General features: G+C 40.2%; 1 protein-coding gene across 4 annotated transcripts; it reads right to left on the bottom strand.

Moving 5' to 3' along the window:
• Positions 1–275: 275 nt before the first annotated feature.
• Positions 276–14,424, bottom strand: TLR1 (toll like receptor 1). 4 transcript variants are annotated; one of them, XM_050792061.1, is made up of 4 exons: positions 13,390–13,704; positions 9,441–9,532; positions 9,181–9,248; positions 276–7,489 (listed from the first exon to the last, which is right to left on the bottom strand). In XM_050792061.1, exon 4 carries the CDS (start codon positions 7,420–7,422, stop codon positions 5,062–5,064), a length of 2,361 nt encoding a protein of 786 aa, XP_050648018.1. In that variant the 5' UTR covers positions 7,423–7,489; positions 9,181–9,248; positions 9,441–9,532; positions 13,390–13,704; the 3' UTR covers positions 276–5,061. The 4 variants fall into 4 exon arrangements, with proteins under 4 accessions (XP_050648018.1, XP_050648017.1, XP_050648020.1 ...); XM_050792060.1 differs by lacking the exon at positions 9,181–9,248; XM_050792063.1 differs by lacking the exons at positions 9,181–9,248; positions 9,441–9,532; positions 13,390–13,704 and adding an exon at positions 13,741–14,424.
• Between the last annotated feature and the right edge of the window lie 1,174 nt (positions 14,425–15,598).

Below are 15,598 nucleotides of genomic sequence, written 5' to 3'. Positions count from 1 at the left end.
ATATGAATTTTATATCTGATATTTGCTAACAGTTTACTTCCCAATTTCTTATTTCCCCATTTGCCATTTTTAGTTGTTTTGTTTGCCTCATTTGTTCATTTGCTTGTGTAACATGGAGCTGTTCCCAGTTTTTCTGTAACTTTTGTCTCTTTTCTGATTTTATTTCATCTTAGAAAGCCCAGGATAATCTAGATGAAACAAAATCAGCACCTCAGCTCCAGTTCCATATTTGGTGGTATAAGATAATAAGGACAAGAAGAATGATGATAATGACATAAAAATAACTAACATTATTGAGCTTTTGCTTAATGCCAGGAACTGTTCTATAGACATTATCTGTATTAACTCATTTAATCCTTATAACAATAGTATGAGACAAGTATTTTCATTACTCTCATTTTATATCTCCACAATAATAAAGCAGAGAAGGAGTACATAACCACCCAAAGTCACTAGAAGAAGGTGGAAGAAGCCAAATTCAGGCGGAGATCCGAGAGCTCCTCCTCCCCACTGTGTCTGCCACCTCTAGAGTAAATAGCCACAACCCTAAGATAAGTCAATTACATACATTGTACCACTGATTTCTAAAACAACTGTATGAGAGAGGTACCAGTATTATGCCCATTTTACAGATGAGAAAAAGGAGGTTAGGAAGAGTTAAGGAATTTATCTATGGACAGAGGATTTGTGCCCTCTCTTTTCTCTTCTACAGAGAAATTGAGCCAGGATTTAATCCCAGCATGCCAGTTTACAAAGCCCAGCTTTATAACCTTTATTCTCTACTGTTCCACTGGGAGAGACCTATTTTTGGTCTCCTAAGCCCCATTTCCTTATTTGTTTGTTGTAAATTTTTTAGGCGCCGAAAAGTATAAAAACAAAAACAAACACCAGTTGTAGGCAAGCAGTGATAATTTTTTTATATTTCATCTAGATCATTTTCTATGCATATTTTAACCTAGTTGAAATCATAGTGTACATATACTTTTGTATCCTATGCTTTTTATTTATGTTGTAACATAAGCCTAGGTCACCGCAGCCTCGAACTCCTGGGCTCAAGCAATCCTCCTGCCTTAGTCTCTTGAGTTGCTGGGATTACAGAAACTGAGCCACCACACCAGGCCCTATACCTTTTTTTAAAATTTGTAGTGAAAATGACATAACATAAAAATTACCATCTTAATCTTATACATTATATTAAACGGTTGTGCAATATGTCATTAAACACATTCCTCCATCGTTAGAAATTTGGAGTGTCTCAAATTTTCCATGGTTGCTAATGACCCTACAGTGAACATACTTACAAATAAATATTTGTTCACATTTAAACTTATTTTCTTAGGATACATTCCTAAAAGTAGAACTGACAGATCAAATAGCATGAGTATTTTCAAATGATATATATATATCCAAATTACTTTGCCCTCCTATTATTGCCATATGAAATGCCCATCCCACTGCAGTCTTGCTAGTATAGCAGGCTGATAAAATGGAACTAGGTTAGTCTCAATTTTGGTGGAGGTCCCCCAAGTGAGGTGTGAGACTAGATAACTGGTTTTGTGACCTTTGCTAACTATCCATCTCTAGCCAATGAAGGGGATTGGAGACTGAGAAGAGTTATACATTACAAGAGGATTTTGGAGAGGTTTTCGTATATTACAAGTTTCATTTATCCTCAAGAAGGATGGGTGCGGTGTGCTCCCTCTGACCTAGGTTCTAGGGAAAGGGCTTCAACAGTACCACTTGGAAAGGTCATTATGTGAAAACTGTAGTTTGGCGGACATATTTGACCAGTCTTTTAATTTATAGCTGGAAATCTAAAGGTCTTAGCTACATACTCTAAGACTATATTTTACAAATAATGAAATCTATGCTCAGAACGTTTAAGTAACTTATCCAAGATCATCCGCAAATACATGATGGAGCTAGAATTGAAACCCAGACTTGATTCAGGGCTTGCATATTTACCCATTCTGTAATACTTCCTCTCATTTATCTGTGAAATCGCTCTTATTATTGTTGATATTTATCTATACTTTGTCCTGAATTCTTCATCTTCCAACTTTGAATGCTTTGGCAGAAGACTCCACCAATACAATTTCAACCTCCCTCCAGCGTCCTTAAAACCACTTATGAGATCAGCTATTTATGTATAGGACTGATCTAAAGCCTAAAAATTTTGAATTTGTTAAATAAATTCTAAGTGACTTTATGTTCCTTTCAGGGAATTCTTTTCTGGATTTACAGGGTGTAACAAGTTGAATTGTGTCTCCAAAAATTCATATGTTGAAGTCCTGAACCCCAGAATCTCAGAATTAGACCTTCTTTGGAAATAAGGTTGTTGGGAGATGTACTTAGTTAAAATGAGGTCATTAGAGTGGGCCCTAATCCAATGTACTTGGTGTCCTTATTAAAAAAAAAAAAAAAGGAATTGTGGACACAGAGACAGACAGACAGGCATAGAGGGAAGACGATGTGAAGAGACAGAGAGCAGACAACCATCTCTGAGTTAAGAAAAGAGACTGGGTTGTCCCCAGTAGAAATGGATCCTTTCCTCTCTCCTCTCAAAAGGAGCCAATCCTGCCAACACCTTGATTTTGGACTTTCAGCCTCCAGAACTATGGGAATAAATTTCAGTTTAACAACACCCAGCTTGTTAAAATAGACTGTTAAAATAGACCTTGAAAATGAATACACAACTGCTTGCTGAGAAGTTGAAACTTGGTTATGAAATCTTGAAGTTCAATACAGAAAGTGCAATCATCCTAGAGAAAATGGGAAAATCCAGTTCTTACGATTTTTGCAATTCTGTTACAGAACAATAGTTTTCCTATTTTTAGCATACATTTCATGGTTTGAATTTGCCTCCCACTATTATGCTTCAAAGAAGTTTAAATAATGACTTTCCCGTATCCCCAAGCTCTAACTCCATGGTTTGACTTTCAAGATCTTTGACAATATAGTCTTAATATAATTTTCCACACTCCTATCCTACTGTTGTTTTTCATGAACCTCATGGTCCAGTCAAACTGGGACACCAGTTCAAGAATAGGCCCAGGTATTCCTGCCTTTGCTCTCTTTATCTTTCTGTTTAGAATGGCCTTTTCATTCTTCATCATTACACATTGAAAAATTCAAAGTTAAAGTCTTCCTTCAAGACCTAATGGAAAAAAACAAAACAAAACAAAAAAAACCCGTCATTTCTAAGAAGATTTTTTTTTCCACTAAATTTAAGCAACCTCTGAACTTCCATTTTATAGCTTTGTTTCATTGATTTTATTTTAGTTATTTGGATATGTGCAGTGTTCCCTGATTGACTGCAAGTTCTTTAGGCCAAGAAGCTAATAGTATATGTATGTGTTATTTGGGCTCCTTCCCACTCAAAAAAGTAGAGACTGGGATAACAGTTTTGTGTGCTGGTCATTTGTAGGCTTTTTGTTGTTTGTTGTTTTTTATTTTATTTTATTTTGTTTTATTTTATTTTATTTTCTATTTTATTTTATTTTTTTTCTAGACTCCTTGAGTTAAGGGAAGGTTGCTTGTTTGGAGAAGTAATCTCAGGGCTCAAGAGTGAGGGGAATGGGAAGAGTGACCAAGGAAAAATGGAAAGTCAATGCAAAAGCAAGTTACTGAGCTGGTTACCCTGTGGGGAAGTAAACCACAAAGCCACTGGGGATTGTTTGAGGAAAGGTATTGATTATACCTCATTTTTCAACCCAAGAATAGAAGAAAGGAGCATGTATATAATGCGTCCCATCCCATAGTGATATTCCTGGTGCTTCCAGGTTTATGCATGTATCAGAATGGTTGAACAGGCTTCTGCAAGCATCCCATGCAGTGGTATCAGTGAAGTCATGGGGGGCATAAAGTGAAACATATATGGTGTAGTCATGACAAGGTTTTTGTCATGACAACGTTCTTGTCATGACTACACCAGCCCAGAGCTGGCTCCTGGAGTAAAAAGGTAGACTGACAGGATGTTTGATGGGTATGAAAACATCAGATATATCCATTCCTTACACTGCCCCATCTGCTCATGCTCAACTTTAATAGTTCCCCAAAGAGACAGATGCTATATATAGAGGCACTATATATCAACTATATTCTTCCTTCTAATCAAAAGACCAAAGGCTCTTGTGCATGTTAGTTCATACAACCAGAATCTCAGTGAGATCTCCAGCCACAGAAAACCAGACTCAGAATTTCCATTTGGACTGAGGTGGAACACTTTCTTGGTATGGGCTCCCTCATAAGCAGACCCTGAGACAAATATTCAGTGGCAAGTAGTTTATCACAGAGGTGATCCCATGGAATACACATAGAGGAATAAGTAAGTGAGAAAAAAATGGGAAGGAAGCCAATCGAGAATACTTTATCAAGACAGTGGACAACCAGAATTTTATCTTACTGGGGAACTCAGGGAGAGTGCAAGTTATACCCAAGATTTATCTTAAAAAATGGGTGAGAAAGTTGGGGTATTTATCCCCCAGCTCTTTCTGACATTGGTTGAGGGCTGTTTCCAAGGACAACTTCCAGCTCTTCTGAACCGCCCTTTGTGTGGGCATCATGGTCGGGGGTTGGGAGGGAACCTTCAGGCATAGTGTCTCCAGCATTATCAGTGAGCAGCCATCAATAGGTTGAGTTGAATGCACCATGGAACTGAGGAAAGCATCAAAAGCTATAGAAATCTGCTATACAAACCCAGCTATACTCATAAAAGTCATGGCGTTTTCCAATATTGACCATGATACCCCGGAACACACATCACTGAAGAGAAACAGATGCTTCCCTTGACTTCATGATAAACTCAGAACTCAGTTATAGCAAAGAAACAAGTGGATGCCTTATGTGTCAGAAATCAACTGCTTAAATCAAAGTTATATCATTCGTTAATTTTTAATACCACATATAAATGGTGAACTGGGGCCCGAAAGTACATATTTTTACCTACATCATACACTCACAATTGTGTTTGCATTTGTGTTGATGCAAAATAAAGTCATTGTTGGAACTTCCAAAAGCAGCAACATCAACAGGAGGAATATTTTTCGCTTGATGTGTAATCTATTTTTTTGCTTGCTCTGTCAGCTTAATATTAATGGCTGCCCTTAGGTTAGCCCAAAAAAGCCCATGTTTGCTCTTTTCCTTGGGCCATTCCAAATAAGTCCTCCTGGCCATGAGATTTTTGAGCTTGTGATAGCTGCTAGGAATGGAGTACTGCGGAATGGGTTCCAGCAAGATCAGGATTAGGTTATTAGATCCTTCATGAAAGAGATTGTGATGGGCAAAGTAGAGTTCATAATGGCACCACTCACTCTGGACAAAGTTGGGAGACAAAACAAAGATGGACTTGTAACTCTTCTCAATGCAGTTGATGATATTTTCCACAATGCTCTTGCCAGGAACAAAGTTTCTCTCATGAAGGCAAATCTGCATACCTTCTTTCTCTAGGTTTGGTAATAATTCATTCTTCACCCAGAAAGAATCGTGCCCACTATATGAAATAAATGCATGAAACTGGAGATTTCTTTGGAGTTCTTCTAAGGGTACATTCCTGGCCCTGCGCCGGGTCTGGGTCCACTGGCACACCATCCTGAGATACCAGGGCAGATCCAAGTAGATGCAGAGGAAGGTCACAGTCACAGCCAACACCAGCATGGTGGCACCGATGGTGACGATCAGCAGAGTTATGTTGCAGGATAATTCAGACATGTGAAAGTCCTTTAGTGGGGTTCCTCTATAACTTTCTGGGTAGTCACACTTATAAGAATCAGGCCAGCCCTCTACCACTTCACTTGATACTTGCTCTATATTTTTGACAAATTCTCTTAGCTCACAGGTACACTGGAATGGATTGTTTCCTGCTTTTATTGACCTCATCTTCTGGCAGCTCTGGAAGAAATCAGCTGATGGGTGGGAAACTGAATTGTGATCAATGATCAGTACAGAAAGGCTGCTAAAGCTGCCACATCCAGGAAGGTCAGTTAAAGAATTGAAAGCAACATTGAGTTCTTGCAAAGCTTCCAGTTTTATGACTTGTTTAGGAATGCTCTTTATTTTATTGCTGTGAAGATCAAGTACCTTGATCCTGGGAGGTAAACATTTGAAAATAGTGTCAGTAAGTATATTTGAAGACATATTTAAACTTAATAAACTTTTAGTCCAAGAGCAATCTCCTTTCTTTTCATCATAGCTTACAGAATTCTGGCTAATATCCAATTGTTGCAGAGACTTCATCCGTGTAGTCATTTCAGCTATTTTTGAAAGTTCTTTTAATTGATTCATTTGTAAAATAAGTGTCTCCAACTCAGTAAGGTGCCCACAATTTTCAAAAACCGTGTCTGTTAAGAGATTATTGGAAAAATCCAAATGCAGGAACGGGCTGATTTTGGATGGGCAAACCATGTGGATCATGCGTGTACCAGACACTGTGAAATTTTTGATGTTCATATTTGAAAAGATTCTATAGATATCCCTTTGTGGAAAATTGAACACATCGCTGACGACTTGGTGTACAGACAAGGCCTTCAGGGAAGTGCCAGAATAATCAAAATCTCTGAAGTCCAGTTGACCCTGTAGCTTCACGTTTGAAATTGAGAAATACCATACGGTTGTATGCCAAACCAGCTGGAGGATCCTAATGAAAGAATTCCAAGTTGTTTCAATGTTGTTTAAAGTAAGACTTGATAACTTTGGATTTGTTTGAAGTTTTGCCAGAATATTTAGGAAGTAAGAACATTCGTTATCTTCTAGCACACATTTGATATTAGATAGTTCCAGATTTGCTACAGTCCTGACTGACACATCCAAAATAAAATTGAATTCTTTGCTTGTTGGGAACACAATGTGCAGACTCTCAGTGTTAAAGTTTTGAAGGCCCTCAGGGTCTTCTTTGTCCCCATAATGCTCTCCTAAGACCAGCAAGACCTTGCTGATATTCAAATGAGCAATTGGCAGCACAGTAGATTTTTCTAAGTGTGTAGTGCTCAACCCCAGAAATTTTAGTTGAGACATATTGCCAAACTCTTTGCATATAGGCAGGGCATCAAATGCATTAAAGGACAGGTCCAAGTGCTTGAGGTTCACAGTAGGGTGGCAAGAAATTTTCGCCAACTTGTTGTGGGACAAATCCAAGTATTCCAATTCCTGGTTGAATTTGAAAACACTGATATCAAGATACTGGAGTCTATTATGAGAAATTATCAAAATCCTCAGCTTTGACAGTGATAAGATGTCAGAAGTCCAAAGCTCAGATATATAATTTTGTGATATATTTAAGATTGTTGTTTTCTGGGATAGGTCTTTAGGAACGTGGATGAGACTGTTTTTTGACCTATCAACTAAAAATTCACTTTCTTCAGATAATTGTATTCTGATCTGAAGTGTTAACATAAAGATAATGGCAAAATGGAAGATGCTAGTCATTCTGGAACACTAGACATTCCTAAAGGTAGAATCTGTTCTTCAGATCATCTTGATACAGATACAGATTCTAGAGAAAAAAAATACATGAAATGATGAAATACATTACATACATTTTTAAAATACATGAAATTAGTCATGGCTGATATTAAACTTTTTTTTTTTATTAGAGACTCATAAAATGGAGGATACATTCTTTTGGATTACACAGCCTAAAACTAGAGAAGTATATATATTGGTAAATAATGATGCCAGCTCTAATCAAATAAGTTTTAATATGGATGGTGTAATAGATTGAATGGTGGCTCACCAAAAGATATGTCTACACCTTAACCATGTCCTAATCCCCAGAAACCATGAACGTTACCTTCCTTAGAAAAGGGGTCTTTACAGAGATAATAAAGTTAAGGATCTTGAGATGAGGAGATCATCCCAAATTATCCAGGTGGTCCATAATTCCAATGACAAGTGCTCTTCTAAGAGAAAGGCAGAGGGACAAGAGAAGAGACGACTAAGAAACAGGGGAGAAGGCCTCGTGACAGTGGGGGCAGAGACTGGAGTGCAGCAGCTACAAGGCAAGGAACAGCAACAGCCGCCAGAAGCTAGAGGAGGCTCTGGAGTGAGGGCAGCCCTGCTGATGCCTTGAGTTTCGACTTCTGCTCTCCAGAACGTTGAGGGCAAAGCCACCACATTTGTGATCATCTGTTACAGCAGCCTCAGGAAACTAATACAGGTGGGTTCATAGAAAGTTCTCAGGCCCCAAGCTTCCCAAAATTATTTAGAACTCTAGCTAAGACTCGACTGGTGTACTTTCACTCTTCGACATGTGTCTCCCCATGACTTTCTCAAGAGGTGTCCCAAATGGTGGTATTGGGACAGCTTTTCTATTACCCTTTATGACCTATACACGGTTTGGGTCTAACTTTGGTCTTATTCAAAACGTAATTAGATCATAATAAAAGGTCTCTCAGAAGATCCATTTATTCATCCATTTATGTATTCAACCAGTATTTATTGATCACCTACTGGCCATGTTTTAAGAACTGGAGATAGAGCAGTGAACAAGATATAGTCTGAATTCTCAAGGAGTTTTTGTCTAGTGGGGAGACAGAAAATAAACAAATGATTAAACTCAAGTTCCTGTAGTGATAAGTTCTACAGAGAAAAATAAATCAGGGTAAATTGTAGGTATAAGACAGTGCTTGGGGATGGCTATTTTTGAGTAATGAGTTAGAGAAGGCCTTTTTGAGATGATGACACTAGAGTAGAAATCAGAATGAAGTGAATGAGTAACCTATGGGAAGGTCTGGGTAACCTATGGCATTTCTGGCAAAAGAAAAGGCAAGTATAAAGGACCTGAGATGGAATTTAGCTTGGCTTGTCTGAGAAGGAATGGGAAGTTCAATGTTAGCATGGAGTTAGGGAAGATGAGAGGAGTTAGGGCCAAGATCACTCAGGCTTTGTTGATCATTGTGAGGAGTTGGGATTCTACCCCAAAAATGACGAGAGGGTGGCGAACACTGGGAGGTTTTGAGAAAGGGAGTTGTTTCCTCCTCTCTCTTATTCAGAATACTTTTTTTCATTCATTCATCAAATACGTATTTATTCTCTATGCAGTGACAGGTATTGTTCTAGGTTATGCCTATTGTACCAGTATTCAAACTGCTCTAGCTCAGACACTATTTCGTGGTCAGCATTCCAGTGGCATATGAGAACAGAGGGAGCTGTGTTGGGATGAACTCTAGAGTGTGCACTACTCACCTCCAGAGACCCTTTCAGCTGCGATTACACAGCTACCCAGTTCTCACAAGGAACGTATTCAAAATCCCCTAGAACCATTAGACAAGCAGGCCATCAGTATCAGCAAAGCACCAAATTCCTCTTCATATATCCCCTTCCATATCTCAATGAGCACAGAGAACCTAAATAATTCAGCTTCTAGAAACAACCTTCAGTTACAAAAGTTCCCCAATTTAGACATGCAAACTTATCTGGGTTTTTTGAGCCTTCCTTGGATTTACCCTTTTGTAGAGGTGCCCAATATGCCTTTGTTATCCTGATTTCTTCTAACATGGAAAAGGGCCTGATACCCCCATTAGTGTTCATGAAGACACTGAGCAAGGAAGATGATGCAGACATTAACGTTCATGTTAAAAGTCAAGGTGGTGTTTTTATGACATTGATTGTATTTGGCTGAAAGACCCAGAAATTTCCCAATTCTTCCTCTCCAGCTTCCTGAAAGAGCTGCTCACACAAGGAGCAATACTTCAATGGATGTTATAGCTTCAGTGTTTGTGCCCTGTGAAATTCTTATGTTGCAATCCTAACCCCCAATGTGATGGTATTAGCAGGAGAAAATTGGGAAGTAATTAGGTCATAGGAACAGAGCCTTTATAGTACCCTTATAAAAAGGACCCCAGAGAGCTCTCTGGCTGTCTTTCTGCCATGTGAAAATATAAGGAGGAGGCATCTGCAAACCAGAAGAGGGCCCTCGCCTGAACCCAACAACACTACCATCCTGATCTCAGACTTCTACCCTAAAGAACTGTGAGAAACAAATGTCTGTTGTTTATAAGCCACCCAGTCTGGTACTTTGTTATGGCCATTTAAATGGACTCAAATAATGGGAATAAAAATAATACCCTGGGGCAGTGCCTAATATCTCAAAGCAGAGCTACCTGTTACAAGATAGGTCGAAACAAAAGTGGCCTGGCCTTAAGGCCCAAGTGGGGTTCCCTGCTTATTCCTATGCCTGAATCCAGATCAGGGCTCTTTCCACCTCCTAGCCAACTGCAGAGTTCATGGAATCAGTGATCAGCATGGTATGCAAAAGTGATCAGAGAGACAGGGGCAGACAGGACCCCATGTATGGGTGCAAGTGCTTGGCTCACAGAACCTACCACAAGCAAGACGAAAGTTGTCCTTTTTTCCTTAACAACAGCCATCGTCACAAAAATATATACATTTATAAAACTGCCTGTCCGCAAGTGTTAGAGCAGGTACTTAGGCAGACATGAGCAGGACAGGAGAAGGGCCCCCCAACCAGGATTATCAGGCGACCATCAGGTGATGATCAGGCAGTTGTTAAACAGTCTCTCTAACCCGGGGGCCGTGGCTCATGCTGTAATCCCAGCACTTTGGGAGGCCGAGACGGGCGGATCACCTGAGGTTGGGAGTTCGAGACTAGCCTGGCCAGCATGGTGAAACCCTGTCTCTACTAAAAATACAAAAATTAGCTGGGTGTGGTGGCAGGCGCCTGTAATCCCAGCTACTGGGGAAGCTGAGGCAGGAGAATTGCTTGAATCCAGGAGGCAGAGGTTACAGTGAGCTGAGGTCATGCCATTGCACTCCAACCTGGGCAACAGGGCGAGACTCTCTCAAAAACAAACAAACAAACAAAAACAAAAAAAACAGTCTCTCTAGAATAATAATTGGTTGCAGCCAGCACCAGGGAAAGTCAATCTCCTGATAGATAGAAAACACGCCTGAAGCTGGTGGTTAGCAGCCTCCTGATAAAGTCTCAGGAGTTGGGCAAGCAGGCTGGAGCATGCATGCCAAGAGGCACAATGGCAGACTTCAATGGGTATGTGACCTTCCTCTAAGAAGGCTTGTCTGGCAAGGGAAAAGTGTCTCCAGTGAGCATGTGTACAACTTCAGTAAACACAGTGTGCATGCAGCCCCTCCCAAGGGCTGGCAGGCCACCACACATGCAGACAGCCCATCCCAAGGGAAGAATCAGGGAGGAAGAGACACAAAACTCCAGAAGCCTGCCAACGAATAAGCCCCAAGTCAAAGGTTAAACTGGGCACTTGGATCTCTCAAGTTGCCCAGTTGGTCCTCTTCCAAGTATACTTTACTTCCTTTCGTTCCTGATCTAAAACTTTTTAATAAACTCTCTGTAAGGAATATGGCTGTGCTTTGGACAAGGACAGGCTAAGGTAAACATCCAGAGTAACTCAGCGAATTTAGAGTGCAGGCGTGTAACTCATTTTTTATCGTAGCCATGTAGACATAGCATAGAGAAGCTTACCACCAGCGCCATAACATAGGTAAGGTTCATCCCTTGGCTCTAAGCCACTGTTGTCTGTAAATGGTATAATTACCCTGCTGACACCGTACAGGTGCATTGGCACCCAGAGAAAGAGAGAGAGAGAGAGAGAGAGAGAGAGAGAGTCAGTCAACGCTGTCTGTCTTTGTAAACGGACTGAGGGGAGCCAGGACACAGCTTGGCGTGCTCATGCCCAGCCAAGAGAAAGAGGTAAGGTGCTGACCCCGAGGGCAAGGGAGAGCCGGACGCACAGCTGTGCGTGGAAGCTGCCAAACTAAGCAGCCAGGACAAGGCGGACAGTCTGAGAGAACTACTGTAAGTAAGCTGCTGATGAGAGCTGCTGCTGAATAAAATCACCTTTCACCTGCCTACGGCCCCCTGAGTGTTCTTTCAGCTATCTGCTCATCCACCCACTCCCCTCAGACCTCAGTATGGGCTGGAACCTGGCCCTGGGCGTGACACTCTCACTCTGACTCTAAAACTTGCCTCAGTCTCTCACTCTGCCGTATGCCCCTCAGACAAATTCTTTCCACTGAGGAGGCAAGAATCAAGTTCCAGCAGACCCATATGGATTTGCCACCGCTAACACAAGCATTTAATGAAAGCATAGCTTCAGTCTTATGTCGAGTTAAATTAATTGACTCACATATCTTCTATTTGCCCAACCTCCGTCTTGCCCTTTCATTTAAAGTCATTAATTTCAAGTACTCAGTTTACAAAACCATTCTTATTTCTATAATTAAGAAATCAAATGTTATACACAGGAATAACTGATTTTTAGTATTTTCAGGATCTTTGAATTTTATGTACCAAACTTGCTAAATCAATGAAAATCAATGTCTCAGTTTCCTAGACCAAAGCATTTTTTGATCAAAGTCTTAACAACCATGACTGAGCCTCATCTATTTTAGAACCTTAAAACTCTTTTACTACCCAGAAAATAAGCTGAGCAGTAAAGGATGCTTTAATTTGAAAGTGTAAAATGCCTCTAGGTGTGCTTCTGTCAATTTTCATTATTATGATAGGTTTAGCCTCACTTTATATGATACAATGAATCAATACATTTAATTTGTCTTCGTTTGGAGATTTTGGAGGCATAATATCAAGGCTTTGACTGGTCTTAATGGACAATACCCATGCAATCTATCTGGCCCATTGAGTTTAGTCCTGTAAATATTTACTAAGGGCCTTCTCTGCACAACCCTACTAGCTATTAATTGCAGGTTAGAAGAACTTGAGACAGTTCAAGAACTGTTCTGCTTTGTTTTCTATGTGGTTTTGAGAACCTTTGCCTTTTGTTTGTTATAAAAGCACGTTCGCTTTCAAGTCTTTTGACCAAATTGGGTGTAGCCTGGGAAACATTTTCAAAACCTGCAATTCCACCTGACTTCTAGCTCCCCAGAACCATGTTAGTGGTCTGAGAAACAGAAGGACTAGCTAGTGGGAAAGCCCAGAGAAAAAAACTGAAACAAACCTGCCCACAAAAACAGAAGCGCTGAACAGCAGCATTACCTCCAGGAGTAACTGACTTATATCTCATTTTCCTTAACACTGCGAAGAGAATACGAATGGTTGGATGGGGTGAAGAGAAATGCCGTCAAAATCAACAACTAGCAGCTGCTCTGGAAGAAAATCAGAAGACGTGTGTGACCCAAATATTTCTTTCCCAACTCAAAAATATTTCTTGTAAGCAAATCACACACGAGGTGTTATTCCCAGAGCAGCGAGGGGACTTTCTCTGATTTAGGACTCAGAACTGATACACAAATGCCAGTACAAACTACACAGTAACTATGTACATATCAGAAATATAACCCACTTAGAAAAACACCCAGGACTTACACAGATTTTTGAGAATTCTGTACTTAATAACTAGCTATACAATTATTTTCTTTTACAAAATAAAATAGTATGTTGCTTACCAAGACAACCTGCTTGTCTGTTCCGTTTGGCAGTCCATAAGAAATTCAAGCACTTCCTTGAAGATTTATTTCACTGTTAACCACATTTAGTGTTGAAAACAAAACAAAACAAAAAGGCTCTTTTATGCCACCTACCGAATTCCACTGGAATTACATTACATAATTAAGAATAAACATTTTCTCTTATTCATATGTAGCATAGTCTGTGGGTTAACCGATAGGCCTGTATTAAAATAGAATCATATTTCTATGGTTCCAAATTTCACTACAGTCAGTTTACTATTGTCTACACTGATGAAGTAAATGAGGTGTGGTCCACAGATCATAATTGGCTGAATTCAAAATGCTTACCGTCGTGGCTATGCTGCTGAAGTGTGCGTCTGGGTGTGTTTCAGCTGCTTTGTTTTTCCTCTTGCCTTTTCATCTATCCACTGTTAAGAGTGGAAAGAGGAAGGCGTCAAGATTAAAGTTGTGCTGAAACACATTCGTAAAGAGGGAAGATCATTCATGCGCTAGTTACAGGATGGATGTTAATCATGTCTTTTTTGACAAGTTGATTTGCAGAGAAAATTTGATGCTGAATTTTTTTCCACTGATCTTTTCAAGCTTTCTTCAAAACATACTTTTGTAAACCTAAGTGAAAAACATGCTAAGAAGAAAACAGATTCTTAGCATGATTTTCACATAGGGTTTATAAAAATCCTGGGATTTGTTGACAGCATGTTCAAGGAAGCCATTCTCATAGTTCTATTCTTACCTTTTCCAGTAATAACAACAAAATAACAACACAATAAACGGGCAAATAAAGTTACGGGATTCCAGCTGACTGCCTCTGAAGTTGATCTCAGCCTGCATGGTGTCCAGTCAAAACCGGATGTGGGGATGACAAAACTGCCTCTCTTCCTTCCCTCCACAGTTCTCTCCCATACTCAGCTTTTCTACCACAGCGCGAGCAACACCAACTTCCCTAAACTAAGAGCGCTGAGATTCTTTTTGACTTGCAATGTTCTCACTGTCTCTCTCTGTTTCCCCTTACCTCAGAATTTGTTTAATAGAGGAAATATGTTATGGCTATAAACATTTTCTGGAACTGAAAGAATGAAACTGCCCGCCTGCCATTTCCTCCCTGAGACCCCTAACTGGACAGGAGGGAGGTGTCCTTGACCAAGAAATTAGTTCCTGGCTCCCAAAAGCATTAACTTTGTGAATCCAGGCCGAGGGAGCAATGCCCAGGGGAGGGAAGTGGACATAGCAGTAAGGGAAGCTCCTCAGCACTCTGAATTCCTGTTTTTCCCCCCACAGACTCATCCCCACCACTAGCAGTTGTGTACATGATTACAAGTGTGTGTGTCTCTGCCTACCAATAGCCCATACGTGGGCATTTCTTTTTGGATTCAGGGCAGTAAAAATATGCTGTCAATTAGATGTGATCTGTAGTTAGTTGTGTGTGTGTGTGTGTGTGTGTGTGTGTTTTTAACAAAATTTTATTGAGATATGATTCACAAATCATAAAAAAGTTCACCCTCACCCGTTTAAAGTGTATAATTCAGGCCGGGTGCAGTAGCTCATGCCTATAATCCTAACACTTTGGGAGGCTGAGGCAGGCAGATCTCCTGAGGTCAGGAGTTCGAGATCAGCCTGGCCGACATGGCGAAACCCTGTCTCTACTAAAAATAAAAAAAAATTAATCAGACCTGGTGGCGCATGCCTGTAATCTCAGCTACTTAGGAGACTGAGGCAGGAGAATCACTTGAACCCAAGAGCTGGAGGTTGCAGTGAGCCGAGATCCACACTACTGCACTCTAGCCTGGGTGACAGAGCGAGACTCCGTCTCAAAAAAAATAAAATAAAATAAATAAAATAAAGTGTCTAATTCAGAGGCACCCACCTGCCTCTTTTTCCCCCTGTTGTCCAGTGGGTCACCATGGAACAAACACAGTGATAGGTGTAATTATGTATACCTATCAGTCAACAAATACACACTTGTAATCATGTACACCCATCACTCAACAAATACACACTTGTAATCATGTATACCCATCACTCAACACATACTTCTAATCATGTACACCCATCACTCAACAAACACACACTTCTAATCATGTACACCCATCACTCAACAAATACACACTTCTAATCATGTACACCCATCACTCAACAAACACACTTCTAATCATGTACACCCATCACTCAATAAACACACACTTCT

Source organism: Macaca thibetana, chromosome 5, assembly GCF_024542745.1.
Source record: "Macaca thibetana thibetana isolate TM-01 chromosome 5, ASM2454274v1, whole genome shotgun sequence".
Classification (NCBI taxonomy): Eukaryota; Metazoa; Chordata; class Mammalia; order Primates; family Cercopithecidae; genus Macaca; species Macaca thibetana.
The sequence above is the reverse complement of the archived record's forward strand: the minus strand, read 5'-3'. Positions and strand labels throughout refer to the sequence as shown.

Bases quoted from the DNA above. Each gene is read 5' to 3' on its own strand.
- TLR1 (XM_050792063.1), bottom strand. From the start codon at position 7,422: ATGACTAGCATCTTCCATTTTGCCATTATCTTTATGTTAACACTTCAG.